This window comes from Notolepis coatsorum, assembly GCF_963971535.1.
Source record: "Notolepis coatsorum genome assembly, chromosome: 7".
Lineage (NCBI taxonomy): Eukaryota > Metazoa > Chordata > Actinopteri > Aulopiformes > Paralepididae > Notolepis > Notolepis coatsorum.
The window spans coordinates 29,052,522-29,071,685 of NC_140171.1; the positions used below are offsets into that span (position 1 = coordinate 29,052,522).

The 19,164-nt window shown below is 39.9% G+C and overlaps 2 protein-coding genes across 2 annotated transcripts in view; one reads left to right on the top strand and one right to left on the bottom strand.

The window, feature by feature from the left end:
- Positions 1-8,663, top strand: part of LOC311231600 (uncharacterized protein) — a 60,079-nt gene extending 51,416 nt beyond the window's left edge. The window contains exon 10 of the mRNA XM_084318228.1: positions 7,143-8,663. Coding sequence (XP_084174354.1) covers positions 7,143-7,187 — 45 coding nt within the window. The 3' untranslated portion in view covers positions 7,188-8,663. The remainder of the gene's footprint in view (positions 1-7,142) is intronic.
- A 1,536-nt stretch (positions 8,664-10,199) lies between these two features.
- Positions 10,200-13,502, bottom strand: cdkn2a/b (cyclin-dependent kinase inhibitor 2A/B (p15, inhibits CDK4)). The gene is made up of 2 exons (XM_084318826.1): positions 13,123-13,502; positions 10,200-12,046 (listed from the first exon to the last, which is right to left on the bottom strand). Exons 1-2 carry the CDS (start codon positions 13,255-13,257, stop codon positions 11,795-11,797), a joined length of 387 nt encoding a protein of 128 aa, XP_084174952.1. The 5' UTR covers positions 13,258-13,502; the 3' UTR covers positions 10,200-11,794.
- Between the last annotated feature and the right edge of the window lie 5,662 nt (positions 13,503-19,164).

Below are 19,164 nucleotides of genomic sequence, written 5' to 3' on the forward strand. Positions count from 1 at the left end.
TAATTGTTTCCCCAGACTTCAGCAAAATTGTTTGTTAGTACACTGTTACTACTACTACATCATTATTATTATGTTATTCAGTTATGAGATGCGGATGCGGAGCTAATGATGGAGCATCGCCGTCGGTTGTGTGATAGTAAAGGGGTTAACCTTCTGTCGTGTGGCAGTGAAAGGGTTAAAGACCGTTAATTCAAACTTGACGAAGTGGACATTCTGAATGAACCCGAATAGATTTCCTGTTTTGCGGTCAAGGAAACTATGAAAGCAGAAGCTCCCGAACACACATACGGCGCCGAGCGGCGTGGAAACGTTCAGTTCGGCCGACGTTGAGTTGAGCGGGATCGGCCGTCTCCTTTAAAACATTGGGTGTCAAAACCCCCCACCCAACCACCTCCAATGTACAGTCCCCCCCCACCCCCCACTTTTTTGCTACTCCCCCTAGCCTGTTTGCCTGATTCTCAACAGACTTGCTGTGTGGAATCTGGGGACTACCATCTTTAAATGTGTAATTTAGATAATTGATAGGCCAAACCATATGACCGCCAGATCCATTCGATTCGGGAAAAAATGCATCGTAAGCATCAAGCGATGTGTTACTTGTGGATGCATTTCTGATTAGCAAAAACATTTACAAATATGTTTGCCTTACAATAACAAGGAGGCCTGCGAGTTCTGAGTCCTCTGGCCTTATGGTGGTGCTATTCTCCTAAAACTACAAACATTAACTACTCCTCAATGGCCCCGATCATGTTGATATTTTAAATGCGTTTTTCTGGTATCCTAACATTGTGACACGTGAAACTATATCACCGCCATTTACATTTCTTAAAATCTGCTTTTATTTTGTGCTACCCCTATGCCATTCACGTGATTCTCATTATACCTCATGTGCGGCATCTAGTGGCCACCATTTTAACACATTGGACGCCAGCAGCAGGGGGGCGCTGATCCCCCTTCAGCGGCAGGTCTTTATTCAATGGATATAGTTTTAGAATGCCAAACTTGTGGGCGGCTGGGTGGCACAGCGGACATTGCGCTCGTCACCAACGCAAGAGACACCGGTATCTAATCCGGCTGTCAGCGTTGCCTCCGGCTTGGACGGCCGTCATACTGACTCAATTGGCAGAGTTAGCGGGAGGGGAGTCGATGGGTGGTAATCTGGACGTTGTAAACAGCGACTCCTACAGGTCGGTCAGGGCGCCTGCACAGCAAAGACAGGAAAATGGTGGGGGCAGTGTGAGCCTCCTACACGTTACTCCTCGCCAATGAGAGTCCACGCTGGCAGGTGAAAAGATGTGACTGGCTGCCTCCACCGGTATCGGAGGGGACATGTGATGGGCTTCTATCCCTCCTATGACCAGCCAGTGGGGGGCACATGCGAGCAACGATCAAGACAGGGGAGGGGATAATTGGCACGGCTAAATTGGGATGGGAGACATTTTGAAAAATGGAGGCGAAAAAGTGGATTAAAAAAAAGTGCCAAACTTGCGAGTCCGAAAACTATATTATATATTATAGCTATGGATCTAATAACTCCGTTGACTGTCAGTGAGTTGCTTCTGGTCAACATGCAAGAAACTGATTGTTTTTTCATCTGTACATTTCCGTTTTATACCGTTTTGAATATGAGTATGGTTTGGGTGATTCTGAGTAAATCCCATGAAGGACGAGAAAAAGGCATTTTAGTGTAATCCAGTTATCAAGTTGTCATTTTTCGGCTGATTATCTAATCATCCTGAAATCAACGCTAGATTATTGGTATTATGTCTCCTTGTGTATATATGAAATGTTGCTTCGACCGCGGTAAGCCCCTGCCTCGCCCGAGTATTTAAACCCCGCCCCCACGGCTCAGATCGGCTCAGAAAACACACCAGACCGTTTCAAATGGGGTGCAATGGCACCGCAAGGCAGTAGAGGGTGGTGTTGACCATCTGCCAGCTCAGACAGGGTCTGAAGGGTCTGCAGAGGCTGCAGCCATGAATTATGAATGGATATAGCGAATACAATAAATAACGATCATAAAAACGAGTTTACTCGTTGTTGGCGCTCCACGGTTGGACGGCAATAACGAGTATACTCGTTTTTGGCGCAGAACCAGTTAAAGGTTGTATAAAGGCAGTTGGTAGGCAAAACCATTTCACTAGAGTAGGGCCGTGGAGAAAATCTGGACTGTGGATTATGGTAATTTCAGGGTAATTCCGCTGTCAGCCGCCGGCAGCAAGTGTCTAGTCACTTCAAAATGCAAATATCATTGTTATAAACTAATGTAACGTTTGGTATATTTATCCTATTTAAATGAAGATTATTATTATCAACATTGGCCAAAAATTACGTCTGAATATTCGTAAAAAAAAAGAGATGAAAAAAACACATTTGCATATGTATTACAATTTTAAACATTGAATTACATGTCGGAGGGCAAACCAATAAAACAAGAGATGATCTGAGCTACCAAACGGCTAATTATGAAACCACAGGGACCTGCATGAGACCCCCCCCCCTGCCTCTGCAAGACAAGCCTCCCACTAGCTAGCTAGAAGCATTATATAGAGCAGAAAATACCAGAGGGATTTATGAACGGTTCATAAAACATGAAAAATATCAACACATCTGTCACGTTTAAGCTCCTAATCCCTGTCAATAAATCCATGTACATAAAAGTTAAGGTCTGACGGACTTCTTTTCACTGTTGTTGAATGTCTGCTAACGTTAGTATGCTTGTTTAGCCAGTTAGCTTGATACCAGTAAATTAGCTCCTGATGCTCTGAATAAACACACAGTGGCCTGACTCGGCAGGCTTATAGCTGCGGGCAGTGACATTAGAGCCTGCACTCTTGACACTTCTTATCATCCATCGGTTACAGCTAAGTTATGTATTTATTTTTTACCCAGGGACAGACAGTGCACATTAATCAACATCTTCAGTTTCCACATCAATGTAAATGTTCCAGAATTAGCTAATGAGCTAGTTTTCATCTGTAGTCCCTGCCTACCATGCATGTCTTTATGGTCTGGGAGGAAACCAGAGTACAGGAAACCCACGCGAACACAGGGAGAACATGCAAACTCCACACAGATTTTTTTTATTTTTTATTATTTATATAAAACGACTAACCTTCATACTGTCTTTTACTATTATGCTACTAAGGAATCTACCTTGCTTATGCTAATATGTCTATACTATTATGCACTCAAGTTCGACACTGTTTGACTTGTGAGATTATACCCTTCCTGCTGACTTGTTGTACACAACTTGTAAGTCGCTTTGAATACGTTTTAGTGCACCACCATCAGGCCGTAGTTTCCATTATCCCCATACTTTTGCTAAATGTCCCAGAGAGGTGTCACACACCTGTCCACACTGTCTCTCCGTTGATTCAAATGAAAATTGTATCCGAAAAGTTGCACCTGTACTTTCACTTATGGTGACAGGAGGGTGTGATTAATATTTTCTTTGAACCCTCTGGGACTGGACAACATGGCACTCATAAGTCAACTGCATATCCCATACTGTACACCTAAAATAATGTGTATATTAATTATATATATAATAGTAGAAATGCATATACTTATATACTCATACTTCCATATATATATATATATATATATATATATATATATGTATACACACACACATTGTACATAACACTGTACAAGTAGTTTATGTTCATATTTATATATAATATTACCTTTTTATCTTTATCTCTCATCCCTTCATGTGCTGTACTGTAGTAACAGTAATGTCTCCGCAGGGACAAAAAGGTTCAGTTCATCCTATCCTACCTTACCTTGTCGTATCATGTGGGGCTTGGAGCTGGCAATGGAAATAGGATCTTTATTTAGCTTTTTAGTTGCAGGGGTTTACGGAATTACAATTTCAGAGTTGTACGAAGCACGGATTAATGTGTGCTTTCTGGAAATGGAGGAGAAACGTAAATGATGCATGGAATTTGTAACTTGCACTGTTTTTGTATATACTGTATATTATTATGTTACTTTGTGTATTGTGTTTATTAGTTATTGCTTTTTGTGTTATTTTATGCTGTCTGAGTGAGCGGAGAGTAAGCATTCCCTTGTTTTGTAAAATGGAGAATCTTGAACGGAAATGTCAGTGAGTCATTCTCAGGCAGATAACGAGGTGCTAACGGTCACATTAACAGTACAATGAGATTGAGTCATTTCAAGTGGTAATATGTCGCATACTACAACTGGACATTCATGAGCTGTTAAAACAATTCAAAACAACACTTATATGGTTCTTCGTTAAGTGTTAACACCCCTTGAAACATTTAACACAAATGGAGTGCAGTAATTAACGATGTGTAATAAATATGAAGAAATGTCATATCTTAACTCTTTGACGGCCACAAGCTTTCACCATCTGCACTGGCTAGCACCAGCTTTTCTTGACCATTTTCACAATATTTCACGATCTTTGCGGAGCTATATATTCTATATTATAGCTATGGAGACAATAGTATGGCTCATTTGACAGACACTATTTCTAGTCCAACATGTAAAAAAAGTTTGTTTCTATACACTGTAGTTTATTACAAGCCCAAATCATTCTGGTTGATCCCCTGAAACCCCAAATACTCCCAAATCAAAGGTATATACCATGTACACATGTGCCTTCACAAAATCATCATGGGGGGGGTAGTCTTACCCCCAAAATGCGATTGTTAGATTGTTAAAATAAGACACTGATTGTTACAGAAACATGTTTCAGGTTCGGTAAAATAGACATTAGAACAGGGATCAAAGGGAAAAGATCAAAGGATCCAAAAACGAGTTTACTCGTTATTGACGCTCAAGCGTTGGCGGCAAAACACGAGTTTACTCGTTATTGGCCACCAATGAGTTAAAGATGAGATGTTGCACGTCTTAAATCAATGTTTCAATATCTTAATCTTATCTCAATATTGACATGACAAGTGGAGTGGCTTGTATAGGGTGCTTAATGCATTGTTGAGGGAAAATAGATATAAAAGAGTTGATGGAATCTGAATTTGTCTTGGCATGGTCTTAATTAAATGATTATCCAAAGGCACCGTAATAAACTAAATAACTAAAAGTGAAAGTAAATAACTTGTATGTACTTCGGTACGTTTGAACTTATAGGTGCTCTTTTACGTGATCGCATAACAATTAATTCAGTCACACATTGGCACGCAAAGAGGAAGCTGAACAACAAAAAGAAAATTCATCACAGTGTACAACTTGTCATGTGATTTTCCGGAACTTGCCTCATCGTCGATGTGTTCCATACACTCAAAGGAGCGTTTAAGGGACAAGATTGCATCTGGCGCCCCCGTAGTGATGGGTGGCCCACAGCTATGTCCTTTTCTTTAAAGTATGGTCAGGGCAGACAGGGTTAATTAAAGAGCGATGCAGGATTCTGAATAACGGCCACGGTTTGACTTGTGTGGTCTGATGCCGTCAATGAGCCAAAAGTGAACCGGTACAGCACTGCTTTGAAGGAGAATGGGTGATTCATGGTGTCCAGTGTTTGTAACGCGTGAAAATGGCTGTGTGGTTTACATTATAGGTTACTGGAGTTTACTGTATATTACAGAATGCTAAAGTGAAGCTTTTATTCTTGTGAGATGTTTATTAACTAACTGCAGTGGTCACAGCAACTCTTGGAGGCCGACGGATGTTCTAAAGAGAAAAATAAAAGCGCTACATAAATGCAGTCCATTACACAAGGCTGTTCAAGCTATCTTTTACCTTTTTGAAGTAATTCCAGGACGGTGTTCCTTTTCCTCAAGAGCTGCGCATATAGATATAGCAACTGCGTGTCGTTCTTAACACTTTCGCGACCACTGGGGCCCGTCTAATATAATGGTTGAGGACCAGCTTTTGTAAACAAACCTGTGGCTTTTTGTAGAGCTAAATCTATACTTTATAGTATTGCTATCTGTCCATTCTCATTGTCAATTGAGTTCATAAACCGTCCCTTCAAAATGGCTTAAAGAAAAAAGAAATGCATCAATAGGTTGTCATTTTATAGCGCCGTGAATATAAGCTTTATAGCTGATTTGGGCTAGTATATTTTCTGGAAAGCTAGATAAATGGCTAATAGCTGCTAGGGATGCTCGATATTGGCTTTTTTACCTATACCGATATTGTCCAACTTTTAATTTCCGATACTGATATATGCAGGGTTTCCCCCCCCCAAAAAATGGAATAATTTCAGGTAATTAACATTACATATCTCTTGTTGTGGAATTAACACATTATGCATACTTTTGACAATAAATAAAATCAGAATTTGTTCTTACTTGCTTGCCTGGGTAAATAAAGGTTATAGAAATGTAAAAAATAAAAATATTTTTTTATTTTTATTTGAAAACCCATACCGATATTTTACGATATCACATTTTAATGCCGATATCGGCCGATAATATCGGACATCCCTACTGCTAACGTTATATCCAATGGCATTTCCGTTTTACAGATGCTACAGAAATAACTAAAACTGCATATGATCGGGACTGTCCCAAAGCATGTATGCATGAAAGGGGGGGGGGGGGCGGGGGACGTCGTTTATTATTGATTACCAATAACAGTGTTCGTCTAACTAGCCACATACGCTGATCGTATCGTATCATAGCAAGCTCTGATCGGGCTGTAATTTACGTGAAAAATATCTTACCATGAGCTGGTGGGATACCGCCGAGCATTTCCCCGTTATCGATCGCCATCTGGTAGATCGATATGTCCATTGGCTGATGATAAATCCCCTTATTGCATGGTGAAATCTGCGATTCGAAACGTAATCCAAGGTACAGGATGCTGATTCAGAATCCGGCTACTAAAAATCTCCATTGAAAGAAAAGAAAAAAGTGATCCGTTCGCCCACAGGGCACATTGCAGTAGCGCGATAGCGCCCCTAAGAGGATCTGGCCGGTATTGCATATTGTAGAATAGTATTGAAAATATGCAGTGTCGCTCGGCGACCTTGAACAGGTTATTAAAATGGAATAAAAGCAATAACAACTTGCCACGGCTTTATACGTGATTCTGTCCACAACGCATGGATTCGAAGCACGTATAAATACGTGGTTCGTCCCCAATGTGTTAAAGAAAATAATCTCTTTAGAACATGTATTATTATTATTTTTCTTTTGTGTTTACAGTCAACCGCACAATCTTCCATAATGCTACCAGTACCAAAACACTGAGCATATAGTGGAAACTCGGAACAGTGCACCTCCCAGACCCATCGACACCGCCACCACGGACACTGGATTCCGCCATCTCTACCTTTTGGATTTGTCGTCATCAGTCAATCACTGATCATCAAAGAAAGTGCCTGATACACATTATGCATGCTTTCTTATAGTCTTCAGCTGGAATGTCACGGTGCGTTTTCCTAATGCCTTGGAATACAGACCAAAACCCATTTCCATTAGGCTACTTTCATCACCATTTTCACCTTCGCAGACTGCCCTCGACTAAAGAAATTTGCAAAGTCGACTGATGGTCATAGTGTTGATTAATTGATTTAATTGACAAATTCGTTAAATTGTGTTTCTCACAGGCAATTATGCAGAGAGACCTCTTTGAATCTAGTGCTTACCAGATATGCGCTTGTAATTTTTCAGTAAAAATAAAAAGAAAAACTCATTCAGCATGGGGAGGAAAAAACAATAACCAAACAAAACATGGACTAATCGACAGGTGGACTAAGACCAAACCGACCGACTAAGTTTCACACTGGAAGCATGCGTCCTCTGGGAGCTCTTTGCAGTCGCATTTTGCAAAACGCCAAACATTTTAACAGATTGACAAAAGGATTTGAAGTCTTAAGATTATATAATGAAACATTATTTTCATGAATTTATATTTTTTGTGGTTTGTAAACATCAGTCTCTTTATGGCTCTTACCTTTGCAGCATGAATTGAAATAATATTCAAGGGTTAATAACTTCCAACTTTTAACACAATAATACTTAGTTGCTCCCTTTACTACAGTTGGCGCTTAAGTGCTCTTAAGTAGCATGTAATGACTAAAAGTTTGACTCATTTGCATGTTTAAATATTTATTCATGTACTAGAAAGGGACCAGGATTGTGCTAGCCAGATCTGTATTGATATTTAGGACATGCCTATTTGGCTGCCTGGCTGTGAAGCGTCCTCTAGTTTGGTTATGCACTTCTTAATGTTTTGTTCTGATAACAGTATATTCCATGGATGAAACTTGCATCATTTCCATTATAAATCAACCGGGTTGGGCAGCCATGTACTTGCCCAATTAATTTTAAAGCACTCTTGATTGCAATTTCTTCGTTTTTTTTGTTTTTCATTGTTTTCAAGTTAAAAAAATATATGGCAACTAGTTTGTTTATTGATACGTTTGTCCCAGAGAGAGGGGAGATGGTGTTATTTTTTTAAGGGATTTAAAGGTCTGATAAAAGTCAGTGAAGACAACATTGTTAGCATTTTTTCAAAACGTGCTGTGCAGTGAACCCATGCATTGGAACTGTCATTGGATTAGTTGCTATATAGATCTTTCCGGATGTGATGCATCTAGATCACATCCAGAATGCGGTCACTGTGCAGTATATGTATCCATTGTGGTTATTTTCAGTTGGCTTATCTGAAAAATTGGAACAGATTATGTGGTATAAAATTAAATAAATAATTTATCCAAGCTTCTTCTTGTGTAATCCTTTTTATTTTTAATTTTTTTTATTGATGGTCTGTGATTTGAAAACATTTTGAGTAGGCTGTATAGCCCAGAAAAGAGTGTTAATTTGGATAACTTTTTACATTCTGTCTCCATGGTCTCTACAAAAAGGGGCTCCCATTTATATTGTATCTTCTTCTATGAAAACCAGTACTTCTCTTTTGGATGTTGCCAATCATTGTTTAGGTTTATTCCGGAAGCAAGTTAAGCCAGTATTAAAGGACTTGTTGAGACTGTGTAATGATGCCATTTTATAAAATGTACCTATTGCAAACCTGGCCCCCTTTCTCTTGATCAATCAGGAAGCAACAGTTGTGATTGGAGGATCAAGAAAAGAGGGCAGCGTTTGAGATGGGTCAATTGGCTTGGTTCCACGTGAATACAGAGGTGATTTGAGCCTGCAACCTGGGCTCATTCAGTTCCAATCAACACCAATGACATGTGGCCCACAGCAGCAATGGAAAACGATCGGATAGCTGCCCCATAGAACCACTGGAAGAATCTTAAGAGGTGGTATTTTAAGACACTGCTCACTTTGTTTAAAAAGCCTGTCTGATTTGTCACAAACTGGCAGTAATTTCCATGTACATGGTATACAAAAAGTGTTTTGGTTTTAGAGATATTGAAAGTAGAAATAGTTAGCATCCCTCTAAAAATAATATGCATCTTTCAAAAAACGTCCTAACCATTTATTAAATAGAAGCACTGAAATGTGTTGTATTTCATCAGTCATGGACTAAACCCAAAACCAAAACATGCCAGTACTGTTTGAATGGATTGAAATTACTCTTATAGCTTCAGTAGCTTGTGTGACAAATCAGATGGGTCTTTTAAACAAAGTTCCTTTGATGGAAGTTGATCAAAGTGGTTACACAGAATAATTCTCTAAACGTCGAAGAGTATTTTTATTTGTATTTGATCATTTTCAGAATCGATGACAATCATCAGCATCCGCAGTTTTATTTGGAATGTATAGCCTATAGTGGGTCATACATGTTTGTGACACAGGATGATTATTAATTAAGACTTGTCAGTTCTGGGCGGGAAATCAACTCAATTCTGACGCATCATGCATTCCATGATCAACCCAACTCTCATGTGACCCTTCTGATGAGAAATAAGTTTCCATGACATTTGAACTCGGGCCTCCTGCAACGTATTGGCCAACTGTATCTCGAATGAATGGCTGGAAGATTGTGTGGAAAGTATAGGTTGTCCTATATGGGTTAAATGGTCTGTTCTTTAATCCACATATAGGTGTTTATCCACCTGAACAGCTGTTTATTTTTATTTTGCAGTGACCCGTAGTTCGACTGCCCGATTGTAATAGGTTATGTTTTTGCATTTTAATGTAACTGCTCCTTAAGGAACGTATACTGTATGCTATTTAGTCCTATATGATTGGAAATACTGTAGTTAAATTCTACAATGGCCTACATGCATTAAAGGCTCTTATCACGTGTATGTAAAACTAAAATGAAGGAGGGTCGTATTGGTGGTGGCTAGCAGCCTCACATTTTGTACTATAGTGTCCCAAAGTTATTTGTGGCGATTTTCGACTGTCTGGCACTAGTTGATAAGGAACACTAGTCCTCGCAGGGCGTAGGCTATCGTCTGTGTCCAGATCGGTTTGTTTATACTTTCTTTTGTGTACAAAACACTGCTGCAAGGGCATCATGTTTTGATCCCAAATAATCCCTAAAGCCTAAATGTGTGTCTATACTCTTCGCAGTGGTAAAATGTTAGAGGAATGGGCAACATGCATGTCACCGAATAAAATAATTGTATATGCCTCCGATATGATCATCGATGGCATGCTTAAACATGTGAAGGAGACGCCCGCGTTGCTATCTTGCACTGTATGGTATGATGGCTATGTTTCATCTTGTGACGTGTTTTAAAATTAGGCTATTATTCCAATTAAAGAAAAATTACCGAAGTAAAAATCTATTGACCCAATTCTAATTTTGAGAAGGCCATGCTTCACAGACAGTCTTATTATAACTTTAAGAGAATATTATGTGATTCTCAGAAGCCTTAAAAAGCTATTCATAAAAACATTCGATGAAGGAGGAGTGTATCAGACCTTAAGGCCATGCAGGCCTATATCTATCGCTGGTTGTTTCAACGAACAACAATTCCTTTGATACAATTATTCTACAGGCTCTTAATTCCTTAATGCAGCCCCGAAATATTAATCTGGTTAGTTTAGCCTAGTAGGTGAGATCCTATATTTTAAACAACTTTTTTTAAATGTATAGGTCGGATGCCCCTAAAGCTCAGCTGCAGTCAGTGCCTTACCTTCGGTTACATTCAAATGACACATTTTTCACCCAAGTCACATTTTTATTAATAAAGTGCTTAAACAGGCCTATGTCCACGTTTAATTGTGTCGAATTTGTACACGAAACGCGACCCAGGGTCCATCTAACGTTCTAAATGTAGCCTTTAAAAGACGCTATATTGAACGATACATAAATTAGGCCTGTAGAGATTATGACAAAAAACACCAGCAAAAAGGCATCGAACAGGCCACTTTCACCAACTGCCTCTTTGGGGCTGTTTAGGTGCTAAAACATCATTTGAAATCAAGTATTTCATTACGAAAAAAGTAGTATGGTATTTCCAAAAAAGTAGTATGGTATTTTCATATATTTTTTGGGTCACTACGATGTTTGTGTGACCCAAAACAAATGGAAATACCATGATATTACCATCGGTTAATTTTTTTAATTGGATTAGCATATAGTATAGAGGCTATTATTTAAGTACAAACATGATACATAACTTTTAGCATATGTGTCGTGATAAATTATTTATCCAATGGCCGGTACCATTATAGTAAACTGAAATAACTTGTTTCGTAAGGGTTGACAAGTTGTGAATCACACTAATAAATAAGATAATGTGCTAATAGCACGCATATTCGATTAAAACGTAATAATAACCGTTGTTTTGTAACAAACAAGTGCTTGATTTACAAAAAAAAAAGAAAAGTAGGCCTATACATTCAAAGAGGCTATATGGCTATAATTTTTTACCAAAAGATCCCCTGTCACTGTCACACACAAAAAAAAAAGCCTGCATCCATCCCATCGTTTACAAAGACTCCAGAAATGCCACCACGTCGGTGTGTCCATTGTCTCTCGCCAAGTCAACAGGCTGCTCGTTTCTGTTGTCCCGGGCGCTTGTATCCGCGAGGAACTTCACGAGGACCTGCACGGTGTCCAGGAAGCCCAGCCTGGCCGCGTCGTGCAGCGGCGTCGAGCCCGTGTGTCTGTCGGGGACGTTGGGGTCCGCGCCCCGCTGGAGCAGCAGCAGCGCGACCGGCGAGCTGCCCATCATCATCACCTTGATGTGGACATTAACCACGGGTTAGTGTGCTGCCTCTCACCGACAGCAAGGGCATGGTGTGTGGTGAGGTTTTATTTGTTACTTATATACATCTTATTAGCACTATACACTCAGTATACTATAACATGTATATTTTGTACCCAGTCTAACTAACCTGTACATTGTGCATTACTATTGCACTTTATACTATTTGCACTCTGATTGGATGCCAAACTTATTTTCGTTGTATACTGTACTTGTTCTTTATAATGACAATACATTTATATGGTTATAATCACCTGCTTGTACTCTCAAGCCCACAAAAATTACCTGCAGACGGCTAATGAATAGCATTGGACGAATAAGTGATTGCGTATATAGCTTAACAGGTAACATTAACATCCTATAATTAATTTCATATCTGATCATAATTGTGTTATAGGCCTATAAGGAGGACAGCCATAATAACGCAATATGCACTTAAAAGCTTATACCCTACCTAACTTTTTTCAGCCTATGGCTATGTGACAGCGGCCTAGACGAAGAGTAAACATATGTATATATTTGTCATTAAGCCCATTTGCCATTTGATTCTTGATGAAAAACACTAACTTGAAAACCAAGGCCACAGGGTGTGACCTGTTTATCAGACCATGCACATTACGTGTGCACAACACTGGACAATTTTAACGTGTTTCGTTAAATGAATATACACATTGAAATAATAATCCGTGTTTAAAAGATTGAAAGATAACTTTAAAAGCGTACAGGCCTATATCACAATCGTCCATGACGCACGAATTTAGGGCATTACAAGATGCGCACATAAGTAACACTATTATGCCTGCGCTCTTTAAATTATTTAGCTCCCCACCATATTATTATTGTTATTATGCGCGCATATATGATTATGATTATTATTAAGCATACTAATAATAATAATAGTGTTTGTGGGGAAAGGGGTGTTAGCTTGGCTACATGTTTACACAAAGACAAGTCTATTTATTAAGTTGATCACTTCCAAAACCTCGTCATGTGCTCACTATGGGATGGATGATGACAGTTGACATGATCGCTCTGTTAATCAGACTGACCTGCAGCGGTGTCCGTCCGAAGCTGTTCACACCGTTCACACTGACCCCTCTCTCCAGGAGATGTCCCACACCTCCGGTGTTGCCCGTCGCCGCGGCCGAAGCCAGACCGTCCTCTAGACGAGACATTACTGTCATGAGCCCAAAAAATAAACAGCCTGTGTCGTTTTGTGTCTCTGCAATAACAGATTCCTTTATGACAGGTATATAGATTTGAAAAACGGAATAACCGCGCACGACAATGAAATGACGCGTGTTCCAGAATCGCCTCTTCTATGTGTGATGATAGTTCTTCATCAGTCCAACGCTGCTCTCAAGCCATTCGGATGTCAAATAGCTGAAAGTATAAAACGCGCAAGTCGTATGACCGCCGCCGCTGCCGGTGTGTGTCTGGGCTTGCCTGTGTTTTGAACACGGCCGGGTGGTGACGTAGTTTCTGCTGCAGTACTGCTATCACGCGCATGCGCTCTATCTCGTTTCAGGAACTCTGTGAGTTCGTTGCAGACATCGCAATAGATGATAGGTGTGATAGTGAACAGTAACACCAAGCAGGTCCAAGCTCATTGTATGGTGACCGACACGATGGTGTCACCTTTGGAGTCACGGGATCTCAACAGGCGCGTTTCTTTTTAGCTTGGAGCTCTACGTTCTTCCGACTGCTATACGGTTGTGCTGCTGGTCGAATTTGGGTTGGAATTTGCGGATAGTGAATTAGTGATACACATCGATCGACATCATACTACTACACCACAGACAGTAGATGATTAATAACGAAACGAGGAAGCTAAAGTTGTGCCGGACAGGGCTGTGCGCGTCAGAACAGGTCAATCAAATGTCATACAGTCTCTGACATTTGGGATACAGCCAGGGTGGGGAAGTACAGCCGTATACAGCTATACGCGGGAGAAGTTTTGGTGTTGTAAGGATTATGCGACTCTGGCTATATTATATTTATTATCATCATTGGGTATGAACGGTGGTTTAACACTCGAGCCTACAGACTAATATATAGACCAGCTATTTCAACCAGACCTGCACACAACAGCCCGCAGTATAGGCCCGCTTTACATGTATTTTCACGTGGATGCGTTGAAAGCGGCGTGCGCCAGGAGTCCCAGTCCTATCTTGCAGCCTGTCCCTAAGTCAAGTTCATTATGTACATTTGCGTACAATCTCGTTTTTCCTGATCTAAGTAAGTCAATATAAGTTATACACAAAGGGCAAATAAATAGGCTATACTCAACATGGAGGGGGTACAACAGGATTCAAAATATGACCCAGTGTCAAAAATCTATTTAAATGTTTTATGTTCCGACAAGGAGAGGTTCATTTGAACCATATGGAGAGAGGGTTGTCTATCTCTATCTGTCTATAGTTGTCTTTTTGTATCACCCCCATACAGTGAGTTATGTGGAAAGGAGTGGGCCAAATTAGGCATGGTTTATTTGTATAAATAGTACAACAGAGGGAATTCAAAGTGCTTTACATAAAATAGATCAATATAATTAATAGATACACAAATACAAATATCAAAAAGCATGACAAAATAAAGTATAAAGGTCACTGTGCATTTTAGAGTTGGAGTGCAATTATTAGCAATGATTCAATTTCAATTAAAGGCAAAGGTGAACATAATGTTTTGAAAGTAGACAGAGTTGTGGCTGATATAAGATCTCCTGGAAGTTTACTCCAGCTACATGTTTACATCAAGTTCTGAATGTGGATTCATGTTTTGTTTGAATCCTGTACGAACAGTTAGCAGACCGCTCCCTGATGACCTAAGAAGTCTAGAGGGTTCACAGGGTGGAAAAAAAGCCAGAGATGTATTTTGGCCGTAAACCATTAACCCTTTCACTACCAAAGGGTTAACCATTTCACTGCGACAATACAGAAGGTTAACCCTTTCACTGCCACATGACAAAGGGTTAATAACCCGTTCACTACCACACTATACAGAAGGTGAACCGTCTGTAGTGGTAGTGAAATGGTTAAGTGATGTATACACCAGTAACAGTATTTTTAACCTGTTAAGCTGTAGGAATATTTCGCCTAAAGGTACCTGCCTAAGTAACTGGACGATTGCTTCACTTCTGCAAGGTCAATTTGCATGTTCTTGGTATCTAGGAACATCTAGGGACCTGGGGGTATGTATTTCCAGTGTCAGAAATATTGTATCTGTTACTAGGCTGAGTAAATTGTAATGAAGAAAAGGAGAATATAAATTATGATTTATGATTTTTGCATCTTTGATAAAAAATGTATACGGGTAGGAGAAAATGCACACTGAGCTCATTCACCACCTTATTGAGATCATGTGTACAAATCTAAGCAAATGAATAAAGGGAAGATGATTAAACAGAAAGATTTGTAGATACAGTAATTAATGATAATCGATTTTAATTATAAATTCATATTTGACCTTGAACTTGACCTTATTATGGCCAAATCATACATCTATGGATAGGGAAATGCTCCTCTTTCCAATGGCAGGGTTGAATCTGGATTTAGTCATTTCCTTGCTGTTTTTACGATAATTAGCATTTTCCGATAAATTCGTATTTCCGATAAATCGTATAAAACATCGGTAAAAATGAAAATATACACTTTGACTACTGTTTTTGATAGTTTTTTTTTTTTTTTTTTTTTTATCTTTCTTCTCCTCCTTTTTCCCGATTTCTCTCCCATCCCACCCTTCCTGGTTGTTGCGTACTTTCCCCTACTGTTGGTCCGGGAGACCGGAGACTGTCACATGCTTTCCTCCGACGCATGTGCAGCCTGGGGCAGGCCAACCTGGCCGCGCAGGCTCTCACCGGGGAGAGTGTAGCGTGTGGGAGGCCACACTATCTCTCCTCAGTTCCAGCCCTCGCTGAGCAGGCGCCCCGACCGAACTGTAGGGGTCGCTGTCCACAACGCCCAGGACCCACCCTTCAGCTTTCCCACCCTCTGATACGGCCAATTGTATCAGTGTGAGGGGCCAGCCAAGCTGATATGTTTTTGATAGGGTTATGGTATTTACTCTTGGCTACAAAAAAAATATTTAAAAACATTAACCTCTTAACATCCAAGGGCCCACATGTGGACGATTCTTTGCCGACCTCTAGTGGCTCGGGTGTGCATTTATTTTAATACAATATATAGGTAGAATTAAAGCCCTATTTGTTGCCTGTCGATTGCCCTTTCAGGTGACAAAATCCGTTCAGCGGTTCTCGAGTTACATGCCGATATGTGAGGCGTGCCCCAAAGTACGCAAAAGTACACATTACCACCCCGACTCCCGGGGTTCTAGCTCCGTCAATCATTTGGCGATCACGAAAAGCTTTGCACAGGGTTGTAGCCAATGAGTGTGGCTTTCCAATGATACCCCATGATATGATAATTGGGGATCTAATACGGTCTCTATTGATCGATGTATGATAAAGAAAAGCAGGGTCCCCCTATAGGGGGACCTTAAGGCTTAACAGGTTCATTTCTATCTATGACACACTGGTAGACACTGCAGAGACCTGCATGAGAACTGGTGTAATAGTTCTGACTGCTGCCTGAGAGAAAAGACTATTACAGTTTTGTTTTTATTGTCTGGGGACAACGGATGGAAATTAGCCTCGTGCTAAATCCGGCAATTTCTACACTCCACTGTGTTCATACATTTTGCATTGTCCCGTCCAAATAAACAAATAAAGTAAAAGTACTGCCTAACCTACTGGAGGTGAACGGGTGCATTTGTTTTCTTATAGGAGGAGAAAAAGTAGGTCAAAAAAGAAGAAGTATTTGCTTCCGCCTCAACCTTGTACTAATTCATTCTATTAGCTTTTTATCCTCTAGCTATTGATTGGCCACTGCACTGAGAGAGAGCGAGAGAGTTTGAATGTTAATAAGAGGAAAATAATAATGAATGATTATTATATTTACATTACATTTACATTTAGTCATTTAGCTGATGCTTTTATCCAAAGAGACTTACAAGTTGTGTACAACAAGTCAGCAGGAGGGGTTCACCTCTGGCAGCTAAGGGTCTGTGGTGTTGTTCATCTATCAGTGCCACACTCTGAGTGCATAGTAGTATAGACATATTAGCATAGTACACAGTACATAGTTAGTAGCAAAAACATAATAGTAAAAGAGGGGTCGTTTCTTTACCTATGTTGGGGAACAGGGTTCAATCGACACCCCATAAGGAATACTCACTTTTAACCTAGTATTATCTGGTTGATTAACCTGTCTACATGTGGTGAGGTGTAACCCGATGTTGACTTTCTCATTTACAATTATTTTTTTCATTTCTGTCTTTCTTCTGTATACATATCTGTCCAATTGACTGTGTCCGAAACAATGATATATATATATTTCTTTTGTGGTGTATTCGCTGTAGTTTATATTCAATAGACTTATATTTTGACTACTTATATGTAGATATATGTGCAATATGCCTAGCATATATGTGTACAGTTTGACCTACTGCTCACTTTGTATTGCAATAAAAACGTCAATAAACAAAGTTTTGAAAAAAATAAAATTGTGAATGTAATAGTTTTGTGACTTGGTCATGATGGTAAAGGTCAGTATTAATAGAACGTGTAGCAAATGTATGTGAGCAGAGCTGTATGGAATGCCATTGTGCTGAGTGTGGAGGTTCTCGTTGTGATGGAGGCTGAGTGTGGGTGGAAGTGGGTTGGTTTGGAAGTCCCCTGTGTGTGTGTGTGTGTGTGTGTGTGTGTGTGTGTGTGTGTGTGTGTGTGTGTGTGTGTGTGTGTGTGTGTGTGTGTGTGTGTGTGTGTGTGTGTGTGTGTGTGTGTGTGTGTGTGTGTGTGTGTGTGTGTGTGCACACTAGCATGTGCTTGTGTGAGAAAAGTCCACTGTTCATTACAGCCCTTACTGCTTCCACCTTTCATGTTCTGTTTGCGTTACAGACGAGTATGGTCACCACTTTAAGAAATGCTTTGCCATGGACGATTAAAGCTTGCCTTTAAGAGCAACCACGACTGTCTTCAAAGATCTCTGACTCAGCGCTTTTTCTTTGTGGGGTTGCATTACATCAGTGCACTTGGAACGTTGGAAAAAAAACGTTGGAAAAAAAAATGCAAGTCCTTCCTAATGCTAAATTTAGCAGCTTAGCTTGGAACTGGAGAGGAGTGGCCACTAGCATGGCCCTCATCACTTTAACTCCCTGAGCTGTTATGTGTCCCGTAGAACTTCTTTAGAGTTACAGACCTCAAGTGCTCTCAAGGGTTCCTCGCTTGGGTGCTCAGTCATTTGTCTTTGCATGTGGCCAATGAGAATGAGTGAATGGTCAAAATGATCCTGATGATTCAAATGTATTTTCCCAATAATTCAAACTACCTCTGACAAAGCCCACCCACAATGGTTGGGGGGGGGGGGGGGGGGGGGGGGGGGGAGGAGTACTATACACGCTATTATACACCATTACACTATTACACACTATTATTACACTATTATAACACTACTACACTATTAGAAAGTATTACAATATTCGATGGAATAAACTTTTTAAACTATTTGGGTGGAATAAACCTTTAAAACGATTTGGGTAGAATAAACCTTTAAGATTAAGTTCCTTGACACCTCCGATAAGTCTCTATGACAAACAGTTAATTATATGAAAGGAGGACATTATATTTAAATGGTCAATAAGTACATATGTATTTGATATTGAATGCACTTAAGTATAAAATGTTGTCCATCTTATAAATTGAAAGTACGCCACATTAATTAATTTCATGACTAATTTAGTTTGACAAGTTATTAATGTAGCGTGATGATCAAGGTTAGGGTTAAGGTTAGGGTTAGTTACAGAATGCAGAATGCATCTGAGAGATTTCTTGTTTTCCTTATTTACCATTAATATTAATACTATTGTCTCATCTCTGAGAAGCTGTCAAAGCCACCTTTACGCGGATGACACGGTTATCTATTATACTGCTGATTCTGTGCAACTGGCCACTAAATATTTACAACTCTCCTTTGACACTCTACAAGATGCACTTATTAGTCTTAAATTGGAACTTAATCCCAGTAAAACTAAATTCA